The sequence below is a fragment of the Pocillopora verrucosa genome, chromosome 8, assembly GCF_036669915.1.
Source record: "Pocillopora verrucosa isolate sample1 chromosome 8, ASM3666991v2, whole genome shotgun sequence".
In the NCBI taxonomy this organism is placed as follows: Eukaryota; Metazoa; Cnidaria; class Anthozoa; order Scleractinia; family Pocilloporidae; genus Pocillopora; species Pocillopora verrucosa.
The window spans coordinates 23,411,668-23,431,037 of NC_089319.1; the positions used below are offsets into that span (position 1 = coordinate 23,411,668).

The 19,370-nt window shown below is 36.5% G+C and overlaps 3 protein-coding genes across 3 annotated transcripts; 2 read left to right on the forward strand and 1 right to left on the reverse strand.

Moving 5' to 3' along the window:
* Nucleotides 1-213: 213 nt before the first annotated feature.
* Nucleotides 214-10,781, reverse strand: LOC131792485 (E3 ubiquitin-protein ligase TRIM33). Its single transcript, XM_059109855.2, has 8 exons — nt 8,845-10,781; nt 5,288-5,559; nt 4,976-5,142; nt 4,555-4,613; nt 4,247-4,317; nt 3,598-3,672; nt 2,957-3,109; nt 214-2,474 (listed from the first exon to the last, which is right to left on the reverse strand). Exons 1-8 carry the CDS (start codon nt 10,631-10,633, stop codon nt 2,322-2,324), a joined length of 2,739 nt encoding a protein of 912 aa, XP_058965838.2. The 5' UTR covers nt 10,634-10,781; the 3' UTR covers nt 214-2,321.
* Nucleotides 10,782-15,494: 4,713 nt separating this feature from the next.
* Nucleotides 15,495-16,274, forward strand: LOC131792550 (uncharacterized). The gene has a single exon (XM_059109958.2). The coding sequence runs from the start codon at nt 15,547-15,549 to the stop codon at nt 16,105-16,107; it is 561 nt and encodes a 186-aa protein (XP_058965941.1). The 5' UTR covers nt 15,495-15,546; the 3' UTR covers nt 16,108-16,274.
* Nucleotides 16,275-17,589: 1,315 nt separating this feature from the next.
* Nucleotides 17,590-19,158, forward strand: LOC131792549 (uncharacterized). The gene has a single exon (XM_059109957.2). The coding sequence runs from the start codon at nt 17,835-17,837 to the stop codon at nt 18,402-18,404; it is 570 nt and encodes a 189-aa protein (XP_058965940.1). The 5' UTR covers nt 17,590-17,834; the 3' UTR covers nt 18,405-19,158.
* The last annotated feature ends 212 nt before the right edge of the window (nt 19,159-19,370 follow it).

Here is a 19,370-nt window from a genome sequence, read left to right on the forward strand (position 1 = left end):
GACTGTTGAAGATTTAGATATAATCAGGATTAAAAACATGTAAGCTAAGTCTTTGTTCAGTTGTCATTGTATTCCTGGTCCTTTGAGTGTTAGCTTCTCTGTCCTACTTGACTTCCGAACATGGGGTCTCTACAGTCAAGGGCTTAACATCTACCCATTGAAAGATTTAAGATGTTTGGATTAGACATTGTATACCAATGCTTTGCGATCTGATAATGGTGTTGAAATTTACATCAACTTTATTTACAAAGGAAAAATCACTGAGATATGACATCCCCAGAATGCACAATTACTGAGCCTACTCTACCTGAGTTGGACAACAAGCTGGGAAAATTGCTGATTAAATGATAGAAGTAGCAGACATCTAACAATTATGCCTGCATGGAAAATCTGCACTGACCTGACAAACATGTAAACATTAAAACATTACAAGCTAATACATTGAATACTTTAAAGTAAAGATCCCACTCAACAACAATAGATTGACCACAAACACAACCATAAGCTGTGTAATAATACATAAATTAAAATTAACCTTTATATAGTAATGTATGCAGTATTGTAATTCTTATGCAATACAATATGAACTAGTCTGAAGACAAAAATATATGCCCAGTTGCTATTTCACAACTATTTATAATATATATATATATATATAATATATATGTGTGTGTGGTGTGTGTGTGTATGTATGTATATATATATATATATATATATAGTCTCCATAGAATTGCTATGAAATTTGAAAGAATGTGAACATCAGTGTTATTTATGAAGTGTTACTGGAAAAAGACAATCAGACTTGTGAAGACTAAACCATAAGTAGTAACAGTAGTTAGTTTCTGGTTTTCAGATTTGATCACATTTTCCTGACTTCTACTGTGATTGTTCAGAGTACCACTGACAAGTAAAATTCAATTCAAAGTGTTCACAATTTGCACAGTCCTATAATGACAAATGTATTTAGTGGACCTTGTAGATGTAGATTTATAGTAAAATGAACCTGCACCCAGCATACAACTGCATGGGGTAGATGCAGACACATCTCTGGTTACTAACATTAATGGAAAAATAGAGTCTGTAGGTGGCTCTGCACCAACCCCACAAGTGTTCTTTTCCCTATCCTAATGAATATTAATGTGCAATTGTCATTCAGTGATATTTTTTTTTAAGTTCAGATTCAAAACTAAAGTCATAAATGATTTTTCTACTACTGTGTCATCCCACATATGGGAAACTACCTTGACTTGTCTGCCAATGATTGTAAATTTGTGATGCACTTTTGAAACACCTAATAAAAATTATATTTGTCATAATTTATCAATCAGTGCATTGTTAAAAGAGAGTGGACTTGTTTTAAGCCACCTGAAACAAACAAACTGAAGACAAACCAATCATACCACAACCAAGCTCAAGTTCATTCGTCAGAGCTTTTGGTTTGATCTGATTTGTAACCAGCAAAAATACAGAAAAGTGAATTATCTAATTATTACATGTATTTTTACATGATCTTGCATTAGTTTTCCTCTTTATTCCTTCTATTTCAAGCTATCACCCTTAATTTGAAAACCTGAAAAAAGAATACTGATAACAACTAGTATTCCACAGTTTACAACTCTTCATTTTTTACCTCTGAACTATTCTTTTGTGCATGTTTGAGTATGCCATGAGGTTACAATAAACATTAAAAAACTGAGCTGTTTTGTTTCGACAAAAACAATTTATTACCTTGAATTCAGATAAACGACAATTTGACTTGCAAATACTCTTTACTAACAGTGAAACGTAGTAACATTTCAAATGCTTAGATTTTCTCCAATAACACACAGTGCATCTGTTCAATATTTATGTCATGTACATAAACAAGCTTTGTCCTTTTATCTTGGAAAGCTATCACACTTAACAAAATGCTGGCAGAAGGACTGCATGACAAGTAAATGTTGCTTTTCATGAATTAACCTTCAGTTCCCAAGATCTGATCATTAATTCTCCTTTCTACCCCCTTCCATTTCCCTGTGGATTAGTTAAATTAATTTGGTGTTAGGACATCACAACACCATCCAGCTAATAAATTTGACAAATTCCATTTTACTGGATAGTATAATAATATTTTGAGGAAATGATAGAGAGTAACCTAAACTGGGAGTTTAAGAGATAAAAATGACCAAAGCTGGCCAAAGAATCAATAGTAATAATAATTATTTAAAAAAACAGCCAAAAACATTGGAACTTTTCTGGTGTTGATATGAGGGGAAATTGGATGTTCAATTCTAACAACCACCAGTATATTACATCTCATATTCATTAACAAAATAATTAACTTATGGATTCAAGATATACATGCGAGCTTCATCTTTCTTCCTCTTTGGTTTGGGTTCTCCAGTTGCCTCAACAAACTCAGGGATGTACTTTTTTAGTAAAGTATCAAAATACAATTCTAGGTTGTGACCCATTTTTCCAACTTCAGATGTTGCCTGAAAAAACATAATAAAGTCAGGAAGTCACTAACAGTTCTGCGGGATTTGCAAATAATAAACCCCTCCTCGAAAACTGCAGTCTAGAAGTAGTTTACCTTACAAAGTAGGTTTTGCGTCAATTCAACTGTATTGGATTTCATATGCTTAGCTTTCATCAACCCATTTGCTTTCTGTTAGCATTCACAATTCAATGTACACGTATGCTGTACATATATGCTGAGGTAGTGAAGTGTTAAAACACTTGCCAAGCTTGTCCCTGTTTTCATAGCATGAACTGACCAGTGGCATTTCAACTGTCCTTACCTCTCTGGGTGGAATACCACTCCATTAAAATTAAGTAGCTGAGTCATTTCCCTACAGGATTGATGGTACATATTTATTCAATTGACTCGCCCTGAGAGCAAATAATTTTTGGACCCCTTAAAGATGAGAGAATGACTTTGCCATAAGTTACTCCTCAATACTCAATAGACACTTACCTCATTAAATATTGCACAATTGTCAAAGATTAATCGGCAATCTGCAACAAACTCACTGAAGCTTTGGTAATGAGCAAAGTTTTGAGTTTGAAGCTTGGCACGAACATTTGAAAGATCCATTGGCTTTGAAATAACTTTATAGTAATTAGGAACCTTTAAAAGAAATGGCAAAAAGCAAGTTGTGATTTATAGCATGTAGAAAAAGAAGCATTTGTTTTGAGACAAATTCTCCTTAAACAATGACGAACTGTACAGCCACGTGCATTTACATATCATTTCGGGAGATTAAGGAAAATCTTTAGTCCCTGAACTTAATGTCATGGTCAGTGGCCTTGACCAAACTCCTAAGGGAGCTGAGCCTATTGTTTTCAGAAAACAAGTGAGAGAAGGAAGGACCAAGTACCAGTAAGTGAATCTGAGCTCACATCAATGCTTACTTCATTAACCTTCAAAAGTAAAATGCACATAAGTGAAATGATCACTAGTCTTGGGTCTGCTTCACCAATGTATAAATCTGTCACTTACATCCATCAGTTTCTGAGGCAAGGTAAATATTTTGACAAGGCGACTAGAAAACAGGTTATTTATCAATTACTTTGAGTTATAAATAATCTATGTGTAGGTAAAATAATTGCACTAACCGATTTACTGACTCGTTGTTGAAATGGAATACTTTCTGCATGACAATACAGCTCTAGAAGAATCTTTTCACAAGCCTGAATGACAAAAAATCTAGTTTACTGGTAAACTCTCACACTGACTGACCAAAAAAAAAAAAAAAAAGGACTGAGCAAACCTCAAGTTTAACATGGCTTGCAGATTTCTGAAGTTTGACAGCCCCTCTCCCTTCCCCTTTCCCCAGCCCTAGTAATATAATTATCAGTTGAGGAACACTTTAGAATAAACAATAAATCTTCATGACCACCTAACAAAGATATGTACTGAAATCTGTAAAGAAAATAATCTTTCAGATCTAAGAAGTTAGCACTTTGACATTCAAATTTATTCAGTGGGCCAACAAACCTTGTTACCTTTGGGCATACATAACTGAATAACATAATAAATGCCATGGAAAAAAAAAACAGTTTTGCTAACCATGACTGTGAAATAGATTTTGTGAGTGGTACTTTAATTCCACATTTTCCATTCATTCTTCAGCATTACAGTACCTTATAAACCCTTGTTTACTCTACATTTCAATGTGTTTGAAAGAGGCTGTGTAGATACAGAAACAGTCCTCTATTACCTAACATGTAGTATTGAGAACTTGCAACCAAAAGAAAAAGTTACCTTTCTCTCATACTCAGTCAGACCACTGCAAGATGATCGTCTTTTATTGCCCGGCTGAACAACTTCTTTATCTTTTTGGCAAAAGATAAAACAAGTTAAATTTCACATTAAGTAGTGTTTGATTTTCCACCTTCAGGATTGCAAAGTGTACGTCAATTTTGAGCAATTTAAATGCCTTTTATTATACAGGGTGTATTTGTTCATGCATTTGTAGTGTCTCCAACTACCACAGGTAAGCTTGAAAATACATAACACAACATTTTTTTTTTTTTTAATTTTTTTAATTAACTTTGTGACATTTTTCATACCTTTCTGTTTTAATGAATTCCAATCAACCAGTTGACATAAACCACAACTCCAAGAATCACTGTTGAAGACAACAAATATTTCCACTTAAATATGTCATTTAGAGGTTCCCTGGAGAAGTCTTCACCTCAGTGCAGTATCCCTGAGTTCAATGTAACAGTTTAGGGTTTTGCTTTGGGCTGTAGATGTGAACACCTTTTGAGGGGTCTACTAAGCTGTGTTGAGGTTACAGTACATATCAGGTATAGTAGGTTATCCAGAAAAAGGACTGAACAAGCAGAAAAAACTGACACAGTCTGCACTGATGTAGAATGTAAGAGCGCAACCTCTAACTAAGCATGGTAGCGGATCTTCTCAAGATAATTTATGCACACTAAGAGCTTGTAACAAACAAAGCAAATATTGACATCCTTAGGAACAAACCTTGGAGTAGCAGAAAGGCAAGGCACATGACATTGTAAGTGGTACACTTTAGGGCATGTATCACAACAAAGAAGTTCTCCACCATTGCGACACACTGCACACCAATCATCATTTGAGCTGGTCTCATCAATTCCACTCTCTCCACTAGTGGTGTCATCTTGTTGCTGCTGTAGATTGAAAATTCAAAACATTGATGGCATCTACATGTCATATCAATAAGAAAGTTGATAAGAATATAAACAGATATGAACTGTGTACCATCAATTTGACCATGGAAGTTTCTTATGACATGCAGACTTCTTCCTTCCCTACCTTCTTCATTGATTCGTGACAAGGGGAGAATTCTGTGGGAGATTCTGGCTTTTCCTGCTTGACCTTGACTGGTGGTGGGGAGGTTGTCACAGGGGATGCGGCTGGATCAGGGATTCCCTGGGTACTATTACTCCTCTTTCTCACTGGGAGTAGTTTGGGAACTTGGAGAGGAACTCCAGCATCTAACAATTCTTGAGAACTATGACTTCTCTTTAACACAGGAAGTAATCTTGGCACCTTTGAATCCCCAATTCCAGTTGGAGAGGTTGGACCTGAAAAATATAAGTTATTTTAAAAACCATCCTAAATTAAATAGGGATATTCCTTCTCTTCATGGATGCAATATTTTTCCATCCCAGGCTACTTACAGCACAAGGTCAGTTACCAAAACAACTCACCAATATGTCTTAAACTGTCTACATGGGTAGAGGCATATTGGGAGACTACAAGAGTTGAGTATCTTGTCCCAGACAAAAAAGAGAAAAAAGACACTCTGCAACAATTTTTTTAGTAATATAGTATAAATGTTTTTAGGTTGGCTCACCTTGAAGTACACCACCTCCTTTATTCACAATTACTAAAAAAAATTATTCATTTTGTGCTTTCCTTAATAAAATATAGAAACCATCTTATTGAAATTATTCAAAATAACATAAATGCATGCAAAAAAATACTTCTTTTCGACCAGAAACTCAATCTATGTTACAAAATGTTGTTTTCATTACACATAAATAATTTGGCTCTCACACTTCCTTGTAATCCATTCAAAGTGAAAGCAAGAATTTTCATAGGAAGCCTACAATTAACATATTTCCTAATGACACTTCATATCAAAATTACTTTCTCGTTAGCACTTTAACTATTATGTGTAATGTGCTGATTACCAATCGTTAATACTATCTTTCACGTGTTTTCAAACCATTAGTTCTTGGCCTTTACAAGTAAAACTAAATCCTGGAGCTTTAGAATTTGACCATATTTTGAAGTCTTCTATGCTAGATGGATCTATAACTGCTGTTACTTCACGTCACTCTGCCTGTTTTTATAATTTACATGTCTTGTTAACTTGTCGATGATGATCTGATGTAGCTGATTCCCTTTTAAGCCATCATATTCACTTTTCAAATTTGTAATCAGTGTCAATTTTCTACATTTTTCATCTTACTGCTCCCTTCCATTTCTAACTTGACAAAAACAAGCCTTAATAATTCAAAGATCTCCATAAAACTAATGTCAATTGAATCAGATCTAAAACCAATGTCTCAAATATAGCTATCCAACTTAAGTTTAACTGTGCAGTTGCAAAAACTGAGAATACAATTGTAATTACTTACATCATGAATATGATTGATGGTAAAAATCACTGCAACACTGTAAATATATATAAGTCCAAGTTATAAATTTGTTACAACAGTGTGATCTTATGCTTGGTATATCTAAATCATTGATATCATGCAATGCTTGTGCCTTATATTGATTCTTCAAGTTATTCTGTCATACATGACAAATATTATAAACACAATAAACAGAGGAATTTTGTAAATATATTCTTGTTTTGTAATGAGGTAAAAAAACAAAAACAAAAACATATGATTCTGCCACAAGAAATTGAGACTCAAACCTTAGGGTTTTACAGTCTAATGCTTTAACACTGGACTACATGAAAATTGTGGGTGAATTGTCATGTAAGCCATATTCCACCATGTAGATTTGTTAACAGCCTCTGTCAAACTGCTTGGATCACCAATGTCAAATGCACCATGTACAAACAGTTTGTAAATATTTAACAATAAAACCAAATTTGTTGCAGATTTAAATTAATGGCCATGTCAAAATTTTTCAGTGGTCATTATATAAATATTTACCTTTCATGATCAGGAAAAGGCTATATTGCTGTAATAGTGAAATGCTAAGCTGCTTTATTTGGCTTCAAGAGCCAAGTCATTGTTTTATTTAAAGAAACTGAAACAATGCCTTTGAATTTCACTTTCAGGTTCTAAAGTTATAAAGTTTTGGCCATTAACAAGGCTTCTATCTCCAGTTCCCTTTTACATGGTAAAAAGGACTTCAAACAAATAAACCATTTAAAAAACTTGAAGGAATCTCAGGTGAAAAATTGATGTGGTTCTCATTTTCACTTGATTCCAATCTTATATTTTGCTAATTTTAACCAAGCAAATTATTACACCGTAAGATTTAAAAATAACTTGGCTCAAACTGGCTAAGATTTCTTATTTCAGTTGTTAACCACTACAATATAAGGTTCTATTCAAGTAAATATGAGAGAAAACTGGAACAAGATATCATCTAATTTATAGGTTTAATCATTCAATGAGTGCACCCAGATCATTTCAAATGTAGCGTATGACTTAGTGCCTATTGAGGTATATTTCAGTTTTACAGGAAATATATACTTTTTTCTCATACACCACACACTACTAACTTTTTCTCTTGATCTCATTTTCTTTATACAACTGTGCTAGATGTAATTTTATTGTGCTGGAAATTCAAATCAAGTTATGGTTAAAATGATCATTACTTTTTAAAATAAAGGTGAAATTAAGGTTCTGGTACAATTTTGCCAAACATGAATCAGAATCATGAGAGAAAAAAAAACAGCATCTCTTTGTGTTGAGATGGTGTTTTAATAAAAATAATACAATTGCATGGATTATGAGGTTTTCACTCTGTGTAACAAGTAAAAATTTTATTATCAAAAAAATAAAAATGTTGTGGAGTCCAGTTATCTTAAAGATTGTCTGGTTATATAGTTCTAGACAACTATTGCTAATATTCAGTTCATATAAGGAAACAATTAGAAATCTTAGTAATGATTGCTATTGCATAAGCCACAGGAAAAGGGTAGAGACTCCTTTAAATTCAAGAAATTGTAATAAACTGTAATCTGTCAGGATTTGCTCCATAAGTCATAACAATGATACAAATCTGGAACACAAATCTTCCAAATAAGTAACAATGCTATGACTTCTGGAAATCCAACGCAAATAAAGATACACATATCCTCTCAAAATGAGATTTTAAGGACATCTGTTTAAACAAAATAAAAAATGTCCCACCAAAAAATAGCAGCATTTACATTTAATTTAATTCACCCATTCAACAGTAACTTTAAATCTAAAGAACTGATGATCCATTCCAAATGATTTCAGAAGATAACACAAACTTCTGTACATGAGAATTGATGTGATTAAATTCTAGAATGTACTAACAGGAACAGGCACATCATAATAAAAAATGAGTCCATTAAAATAACTGGGATGACTCCTTCAGGTCTTAACCTTACACACTGACCTTGGAGGACAGGCTTGAACATGCAGCAAGATTTTATTTTAAAAGATAATAAAAAATAAGATATAAACCAATTCAAAATGTATGGCATTTGATTCCAAGAACCATAACATTTGACATGAAACAAAGAATCGTGAGAAACTAGCTTTTTCATGAAATACTGAAAAATCCAGAGTGATTTTCTGAGCAGTTGAAGGGGCGATACTGTTCATCTCTTTAAAAAAAACTACATTCACATGCTAAATTACCTTTCAAGACTTGAGTTGATTTCTCACTGGCTACTGGTTGCTCGTCCCAACCATTTTGTTTAAATGAAGAACCTGATGAATCACTAAGCGGTGATGTACTCTGGTGACTATGGTTGCTTCCAGTGCTGGGTGGTCTGGGTGGAGGAGACTTGATTGCAATTTTACTACCAATATCCTGGAAGTGCCGTAGAGGGAGGGTGTTACCATTTCGAACAGAGCGCGGGGGTGACAAGCGTGAGATATTCGACAAGTTACTGACATTTGGGCTCCTCTGTGCAAAAGAAAAGCTATTTGTAGAAATTCCAGTTCCTGGTTTTACTGTAAGGCTACGTGTTGCAGATGGTAATGACAAGCGAGATACGCCATTTGCTGACACCACACCAACTTTGGTATTCATATTGATGCCTGCACCAGATGGATGAACTATGGCAGCCTGAAGGGAGGGGTACTTCGTAGAATAGGTCTGGCTTCCAGGAGGTCCTAAACGCTTATTGACAGCTGAAAGAGCTTCAATAGGATTGGGTCTTGAAGAACTATTTGAACTGACTGGACGATTTGACATAGCTGTTGATACAGTGCTGTTTGGCAGACCAGTGAAACTACTAGCATTGGACAATCCACGAAATGAATTGGTATTAGTTCTGTCAGCTGGAGTCATAACACTTCCAAGTTTACCAATCACAGCACAGAGCTTTTCTGTTTCAACAGAGAACTTCAAATCACTATGAGCTACTGGAAGAACATTGTACTTCAAGCTTAACAGATTTTGGATTCTTGAACTTAGCTGTCTTTTGCTATACAACAATCCCATGTCGCTACCATTCTTTAATACATGTCTGGTGAAGCCATAATTGTGTTGAAGGATCTTCTGCATTAGGCGGAGGTCTTTATTCTGCTTGGACAAAAGTTTGTGTTTAAAAAGTACAAGTGCTTTTAATTCTTGCAACAGAACGTTCTCTCTTTGTCTGACAGCTTTCACAAGCATCTCCGACGACTTTTTTATTTCAGATACAATGGTTTCCTCACGTTCTTGTAAACCTTTCGCCGCTTTTTCAACTTCGCGAATTGAGTCAGTCAAAGGCTGTGCTTGTTCGTACAGTCTATTTAATTGTCCCCTAAGGTTATCCCTGTAGTTCACTGCTGCCTCTTTTATAAACTGGTATTTATGATCTTTATGTTCAAGAAGTTGACAATCCCTGCAAGTCAATTTTTCGCAGTTGGCACAGAAGAGTTTAAGGGCTTCTTGAGGGTGAGTGCTACAAAAAATCGGTTTCACGTCCGAGGACTCGGAGTTTTCCAAATACTCGGCCTCTGATTGAATTTTATGATCCTTCGTTACTCTCACTCGCTGATGAGCAGAAACACAAGCATCACAGAGCCAATCGCTACAGTTCAAACAAAAAGACGAAGCCGGACTGTTGTCTTCGCATGAGGTGCAGAAACGGTTTATGTTTTCTTGATTTCTTTGCAGTTTTCCCATGTTCTCTAAGACAAACTGGTTATCCAGGAAGCCTAGTACTCCTTTCGGGGGAACCAAAAACTCTTGACCACAATTTGGACATTTCAGCCTTGGGATCGAATTCGAAGATGTACTGGCTGAGGTCGAAGGGGCTTTTTCTCGTTGTTGTTCGGCAAAACGTTCCTCCAAGCAATTTAAACAAAAAGAGTGAAGGCAAGGCAAAAGCTTCGGGCTTGTGTCCACCGGCGGCTTTTTACAAAGCCCACACAGCATAAAGACGGACTCTTCTTCTTGATCATCGGCGTTACCAGTAGCACTTCCTTCGCTCATTTTGATACCAAAGGAATCGCCTTAATTGTCGCGCAAATGGCCCACCAACTATCACCAAATCGTCCGTGCCCTACTCAAAATGGCGGGATAATGAACATGGCTTCCGCGCTTCCATTGACAAGAAATCACCCTGTGACGTCACCGGAGTAGCATTTCGCATTTATGAATATTTCAAAACAAGTTTAATTCCTTTGTTGTTAGCTCAGATTCGCTCGTTTCGATTTGAGTTTGTATCTTGACTAAATAAAACTTACCAGGTACTTTCCCTGAGCGCCGAACAACAGTTTTTGAGAGTTAAAAAAGATACGACTAAGGACAATTTGGCATAGGTCTAGACGGGGCACGAACTCGAAAATACACGCGAAACAAGCAAAGACAGACACTAACACAATGCAAATCTAATTGATCATGCATTCCACCGACACTTCCGACAAGTTATTGTCAAGTCCAATCGAGTGGATGACTGGAGGGTCAAAACCTTACTTGGTAAACAAAAAATACAGAACTTGTTTCCGCCTATTACGGCAGGACACCCCACACCACCGTTCCTCACGCACATATATACACACCCCCACCAGGAAAAGAGTTAATATCTTTTGTTTATTTTCTAATGCAATCTTTGAACGTCCGCTTATTGTTCAAACACAACTGCAACAACACAGAAATTTGGGGATGTATGTTTTGATCGTCAGCCCTTGCAAGCTCTTTTCCAATCCAGCCGTTTCTCCTAAATTTGGCACCTACATATTGAATTTCAGCATAGTGGTTCAGAACGGATCAGGAAAGATCGTATCCTCCCTGTCTGGATTTTTTAATTCAATTTTATCTCTTTCCATCTGATTATTTCTTAACTTGGAATTACGGCCAAACCTGTATAGTAAATCTTCCCTCCTCTCTATCAACATCATCAGGTTTTCCTTCAAGCCACAGTTTTTAAAACGAAAGCAACGGGAGGTGTCAAATTACATTTAAAACTTGTCACCAACTTTGCGAAGACAACGCTCTTTACAAAAATTGCTCGCAAGAGAAAGAAAAATTGAAGTTTTTCTCAACAAGCAGTGTCCGCGATTACAATTCCTTTCCATTGCCAAGCTCTTAACATACTCAAGAAAAGTTTTCTTGACCCCTGCTTCCCTTGTTTGAGTCTGCCTCTGCATATATATTCCTACTGCGATATAATTGGGTTATCAGACGCGATATCCATATGCAGACTAGGTATCCACATAGGTGGAGGAAATGTTTAATTCATATCTGCCTTTTGAGCTGGTATGCGCAGAAAAAGAACTTCTCAAAATTTGGGAAAGGTCACTGTCACTGGTAAATAAAACTTGTTTTTGTTTTTAGAACCTTTGCGAGAGTCTCAGCCTGCAAAACGTGTGAAGTTGTTTTGTGCTGTGAAGAACTGATCCCCTCTAACTGACTGTGCGAGGGCTCAGTTGCAATCTTTGGCAAACTTTCTCATATTATAATGATGGATAGTGATGTCGAAAGTGTTAAGGTTTTGCGAGGTAATAGAACTAGTGCACTCATGCACGCCTGGTTCACGAGAATGGTGCACAGGCAGGGGACGAATGTTAAGGCCGGCCTTCAATTGTAATGGCTGGAAAAGCACAAGCAAGCCTGACGATGAATTGATTTCCACGGTCCCCTGGCTCCTGTTTTTCGGAAAATAACCGGCTTAGCGTTAACTTGAAAATGTCTTTCTTGAATTCATCCCCTCTCCCTATGAAAGGGGATGGAAGCAGTGGTGTTAGTGAATCAGAGGTTGAACAAGCTTCGTACTCAGACAAATTGACTGGGAAAGGCCGAACTTTTTGAAGGCCCTACCGAACAGTGATACAAAATTACCTCTTGCAGCTAAAAAACGTCCATCATTTCGCTCTGACAAAGGGCTAAGGCTCCAAACGTCGGCATAAGAAACTTTCTACGGTGGCCAATTTACATTATCAACTCCGTTGATAAAACTAAATTACATCATAGGAGACTTTTGCCAACGTAAAACTTCCAGGTCTCGTTTCATTGTTTCCTTGAAAAAAAAACAACAATATAACAAAAAAGAAAAAGGGAAAAACAACAACAACAAAAGTAGCAACGAGAACTTTGTTCTGAGGATAAATTTACTACACTAAATGACGTAAGCTTTGTCAATCATATCGCTTCGCATGATTTGGCTTAAAGCAGGTTTTAACTTAAGCTCGCTCTCTTCGATTGGTTAAAATTAAAAACAATATGAAAAAATTTCTGGACACTGACAGGGTGATTAAAGTTCCAGGCAGTCTGTTTTAGAGGACTGAACCCGAGGCAGTATAAAAAAATTGAACGCGCGCAGGAAATGCATCCTCAGGACGCCGTCAAGTGAAAAGAAAGCGAAAGAAGGGAGCCGTCCATGTATGAAGCAAATTGGCACATGCTTATAATAATCATACGGAAATAATTCAAAGGGTTAATAAACTGATATACTGATATAGGTATTAACATTGGTTCTCTACTTGTATTTTCCATTTTCCTTACATGTGGTAAAAGTATTTGGAAGCAAGACTTCCGCGAAGTAAGGAGCTTTAAAAAATAACGATAACAGAAGAAAAGAAAAAAAGGTAAATTTAAGTGTTTTTTTCATTCATTTTGAAGCAGCGCATGTGTATGATAGACTAAATAACCTTGCGTGACTCCGTCACTTCGAGTCACTTTTTTCTGGGAATTAACTCGATCTAAACGACTCGCTAGACCTCAGTGCCTTGATTCTGGATATTAGGATTTGATCTCTTGAAGAGCAATGAAATTCTGCTGACTATTTACACGTAAATTTATTTACTGCGGTTCCCAGCGGGTTACATCGGTCGGAAATCTTGTGTACAGAAAACAATTACATTTCAAAATGTATTTTTATTCGCTCGTTTTGTGTTTTGATCGATTTCATTCGGTTTACAAGGCTGCTTTGTCGAGAATCAATTGGATGTATTTCAAGACCAAAGATCTTTTATTTACATCTTTAATGCCACCTGTCTTTTTCAGTCGACTTCTTTTATCTCTGCTCTCTAACACAATCTCATTTAAATCAAATTTACTTCACTTTGGGAGACACTGATCGACTGTCTCTAACTCTGATCAATCTCTCTACCTCTCTCTCTGATTATCCCTGACTTATACTAATTCTACAGAAAACGCTTTTATATTCATTAGCAGAAGGCATGTGTGGGCATGCTGCCCAACTGACCTTGGAAGATTAAACATCTGTTGTCAGAACACAAACCCAGACATTTTTGAACAACAATCTGCCTAATGCTTCCGATCAATCGAATGAATCTTTGACTGTGTAAGCCTAAACAAAAGCTTTAGTGTGGGCCCAAGGCAAGGTCAGAAGACGTCCTCTTATGGAATTTGAACAACACAGTCATAACTTGGAGACTCATCGCGATAACTTCGGACCTGGCCGATTCAAATAGTAACTAAATGCTAAATATAAGCAAATGAATAAAATCGTAATTAACCATTTCAATACCTCATAACAATTCCATGCGAAACCGAACTCAAAAGTGATTTTCATTCTTAACTCAAACGCGGAAGAAGATATCAAATTCTCCGAGTTAATGATTTTGTTATGATGCCTTTTAATAACATATTTGCACACTTATCTTGAAGAAGAGCTTGTGACCCTAGGCGTTTGTTTAGAAGAGAGCATTCTCCTGCCCTGTCAGAGTTGAAATGCTTATTTTTTTCATCAGTAAAGCTGACCCAAAGCATCGCGAAAGAAGAAATCCAATAACTAGGTAGAGTGGTGGTGTGAAGAATCATGGGAACACTTGTGGCCCTCAGTAACGGCGTATCTCAACTTGATGTGGGGGAGAGGGAGGGGAAGAACACTTGCTCCAAGCGCTCCAACCCCGTCTTTTGAAGCAACAAGTTATCCGGGCGTTCAAGCTTCGCTCCGATCATAAGAACCATATTTATTTCTTCTTTTTTTGCTGATAGCTAAAAAAAGCAGACGAAGACAAAATAAAAACTTACTAAATAGCTGTGACTGGCAAAGCAAACGTATTGAATTTACAAGCTATGAAGACTATGAAGCGAGAAAAATTGAGTGAGTTATCTTAACAAGGTACTTTCGTCAATTTCCCATGAATAACAATGGTTTGATCATGATTTGATTATCATCAACCCTCTTCCTCTTCTCTGGAATTTCCGGGAAACTTCAACCGAGTTTGTGATCAACATCGGTGCCTGTTTACCTAACTATGCAGTTTAAGCTACTTTAAGTCGGTTGACTTTGAGTGTAAACAGCTATTGTTGTCATGAACTAGCGGTCAGAATTATATAATTCTCTTTAACGCATTCTTTTTTTTTTCTCCAATTGTTCTTTTAATTGTTATAGACATTTTTCACTCTCTTCTCGGATTTTTTTTTTCTTAATCGAAAATACAGTTCTTAAGGAATTTCAAAATCAAAAGTCCCTAGGGACGAGGTTTGACTAAAGGCACCTTTGTGTGAACAGAACGCTGGCAGGCTAAGAAAACAAAGGTGTTAAAATAATTAGCGACTCTTAAATCCTTATGAAAACCGCCATCGATGAATTTCGTGAAGTCTTTCAACCCTTTGGTGATAAAGTCCTCTGATCTAACTGTGTCATACTCGTCAGCTGTTTTGTTCGCGTGACCTCGCAAAACAGGCACAAACCAAAATAACGGGTGAGTTTGAACACAGACTGATGATTGAAAGTAAGATTGAGCCTTTTTCGTAGTGAAACTCATAACTGTTGGCTGCCTACAAACAAAAACATAGCATACTGCGGCTAACTGGGGTATATTTAATGTGATTGGTAGTTTTCGTGTGTCAATGACGTTATGAATATTAATAGTAATTTTGTTTCAATTCCCGCGACCTAAGGCGCAAATTGGGTCATCAACCAGCTACGAGTAATGAAGGCTTGTTTGAGGAAAACTTCAAAACGCTGGGAAAAGACTTTCAACTTCAGCTCGGGAAGTAAACACTATTCTGTCGAACTAGTTCGTATAAAGCGTTTTTGTGGCGAAGAATTTCGTATATTTACAAATGGACTACAGATTACTCGTGCAACATTTAAGCGTCTCAATGGCTTAGCTGTGTGCAATAGGAGCGAACAATTCGCTTGGGAGTTTGATGGCCGTTCTTTTCTGTTGATGATTGTACCTGGAACATGGTCGATGACAGAGTATCATTTGCTGATCGACGGTTTTCAGATAGACTTGAATCTCACTCCATCAGATCTGTGGAGAAGACGAGGGTGGATTCTTGTTTATTTTGGGCTCATCGAGGTGTTGATTGGAGTTTCATTGGAATCGTTACGATACTTTGAGGACACTGTGCCTTCTCCGTATGTTGTTGTATGGGAGCTACTAGGCCGCGTTTTATTAATATTTGGCTTGTTAAAGATTGTGGAGGGTTTAACCTCACATGTGGTGAGACATTCTAATCGTTATGGGCCAGTTTACACAGTGTAGGAAAACTTCAAACCACATATTACTAATTCAGCACATTTTCATCCAGGCAAAACGAAGTTAAAAATATCCAGCACTACAAACTATGAATCCGATCAAACTCTAAAGCATTGTGAAATTATTCATAATATCATGTTGACTCTAATATGTATTAAAATATGTTCTCTGTTGTTTTCGTTTTGAGTTTTGTTTACAACAATACAGCGTCATTTGGGAGTGAGATTTATCACGAACGGAGTATGAAAAGAAATTGCACAAAACTTATCGAGAAAATACAGACGATTGTTTCGTGACTGCTTCCGTAACTTAACGTCAATGTTTAAAATCGTTCGATCTGGGCTTAAAAATCGTTTGATCTGAGCATAGCAACAAAGTAAATGACAATCAATACAGCGTTTACGTTGTTTTTAAATCAAGATGATTGAAACATTATATAACCAATACTGATGTGAAGTACGCGTGAAACGAAAAGAAAGCAAATACTTTTTCAAATTCAATAGCACTTCAAAACATCTGGGCACATGTCCCTTAAGAATTTTCTTACGAAGTATTCGTTTGTTGTTGTTAGAAACCTAGCCCTCATTACTTCTTTTATCAGCAAATCCTTACCCCGCTTTATCACCTGCTTTTGTAATGCTTCATCTCCTAAGAGAGAAACACAATAAACTAATTCTTATTTTTCCAACCTATAGGAGGTCATCGCTAAATAATATCGTCAGAATATTGCTTTTTGCCACACTTCAACCACACCAAATAAATTATTAAGCTTCACACTGCTGTCTTCAAGGTAACCATTTCATTTCCATAACACTAATCTTTGCAGGTGTACATTGTTTTGCCCGCGCGCATAAAGTGTTCCTGTCGAAATATCATTTTCAGACTTGGCACCTTGTATTCTTTGGAATGGTTCTCGTTATTGGAAAAGCAATCAAAACAAAAGGTTTATGGTGTTCAGCGAATCTTTGTTCGATTAAATCGATCAAAATCAACAACAGCTGAAGTAAAAAAATTGGAATATGGAAAGGTATCGAAGATTGTTTTCTTCATTTATAAACTGTATGCATAATGAAGTAAGGGACCGTGCGGAAACCTTACCAAAATGTTATTTAAAATGTATGTTTTTCTGTGATTTTTACTTAATGATTATCTTTTTTGATAGAATTATGCAAAATTTGTACATGGAATATAGCTAGTAATCGATCATTCAGTTATGAAAATAAAAAGAGAAAAGTCTTGGAACGCTTTGCATCTGTTAAAAAGAATCAAGCATCACGCACTCACACAAGTTGTGGGGAAGAATATTCAAGCAACTAAATTCTGGAAGCTACGTTCGGGTATGAGTATCTCATATTGATTTATAGTCGAGTCGGGGCTTATAGAGGGTTGCTTGCACTTTTTGCTGTTAAATGTTTATAATGTAGCTTCTATTTTGGCCAATCAACAGGAAGAAGTCAAACAGTTTGTCACGCCATAGAAAGTATCTTACAAATACGTGTGTCACACTTCAATTCTCTTGTCAGCTGGGTGATCGATCTCCATTACACTTTTGGGTTGCGGATAATTTTTCGCAATTACGACTTAAAATTCCATTGGTTAAGCGAAAACCCACAGATAAAAGCACAGTGACTAAGCAGAGGGTCTTTTAAGACCTTTTAATCCGAAATTAATCGCAAAGTTCTGAGCGAAGGTTGAAGCACATACTCTATTGTTGTTGTCGAAGAACGCCAGAGATGCCTTGTTGTAAAACCACTTGTACATGGGCCCAGAACCTCAAGGTTGGTCCTGAATATCGACAGTATACAGTACAGCTGGTTCGTGAAATTGGTTGCGTTTGTGAAGGGTACCGTATCTACGTTAATGGACATGAACTGGAGCATCATGGATTGACTTACAATCCATGTAGCCCTCTTTGCTTTGGTGGCGGACAGTACGAGTGGGAACAAGATGGTCATTCATTCATTCTCGTTTTCAATTCGTTGTCGTGGACGAACTACTTTGGAGGTTTTCGCCTATTCATAGATGGCACAGATGTGAATACTGGGCGTGAATTTTCGTCGTTTTGGCGGCGCCGTGGGTTGCAAGTTATGTTCGCTGGCCTAGTGTTGCTGTTCTTGGGTACAACTTTATCATTGATATTTCATTATGCACTTTCTAGGCGAACGCATTTAATTGCTGTCGGCTATGCTTTCTTTATTACTGGTGTGGTTTATATTTTGCTCGGGCTCATTCCAGTCTTACGATTCCGAAAACCACGGTATGACAGGGCTGCCGCAGTGGAGTATACAGCTAACACAGTGTGATGCAAATCCGCATTTCAAGTGGTTCTTAGGACTTATGGCTTAGATTGAAGGTCGATAAGAGTTTACTGCTACAGTTTATCAAAGTGTTTCTTACACAGCGACCAGCTCTATTCGACGCCTGAATAGGTTAGCAGCTAAATATATCAAATGCGTTAAATTCACAATACATTTTTTGTATTTTATTACCTTCTCAAGAGGTCATGTCATTTTCGTGAAATATGTTATCGAAAAGAAATTAAATCATGTTGGATGCTCATTAGGTCATAATTTATAGTGGTTTTATAGCTATGACATTAGGCATTAACTATGATTGATCTTCACCGGCATTTTCCATAAATATGTACCTGATTTGCTGTCAATTTGAAAAGCCTTTTCACTTGAAAATAATCTGAACATTTCGTTCTTAATTTTACTTTGGTTTTGAAGTTTCCCTTGTATTTGGTAATTTAGCTCTAGTTGTGGCTTGAATGAGTACTTTTGAGGTTTAGCTATCAGTAATGCACACTTTCTGTTACATTTACATCTTACCAAGAATTTATGAAAGGTAAAATGGGCTTGCTTAGAAAGGCAGACATTTCATGTAGTTTTCATGGGAGTGAGCCTCTTAATTAAGAAAAAATGTAATTACACTGGGAGGGAAGGGGTTCAGAAAATACTGAGAACTATTCTTTCACCACAGAAATCCTAGGAAAAAATTGGATTGCATGGAACACTTAGGTCAAGGTGAAAGCAGTCAATAAACATTTTCTTTTCAGTGCATTCTCCTTTTTTTTACAACATGTATTATATATCTACACACAGAACAGATTTCAAATGTTGGCTTGTGGTGATTGTGCATTAGTAACATTTTTATGCACTGGGTGCAGTATAGATTGCTATGCTATTTATCAGGTACTTATCATTTGTGTTGTCATGTTTATTACTTATCTCTTCACATATTTGCATTGTTCAAATATTAAGAAATAT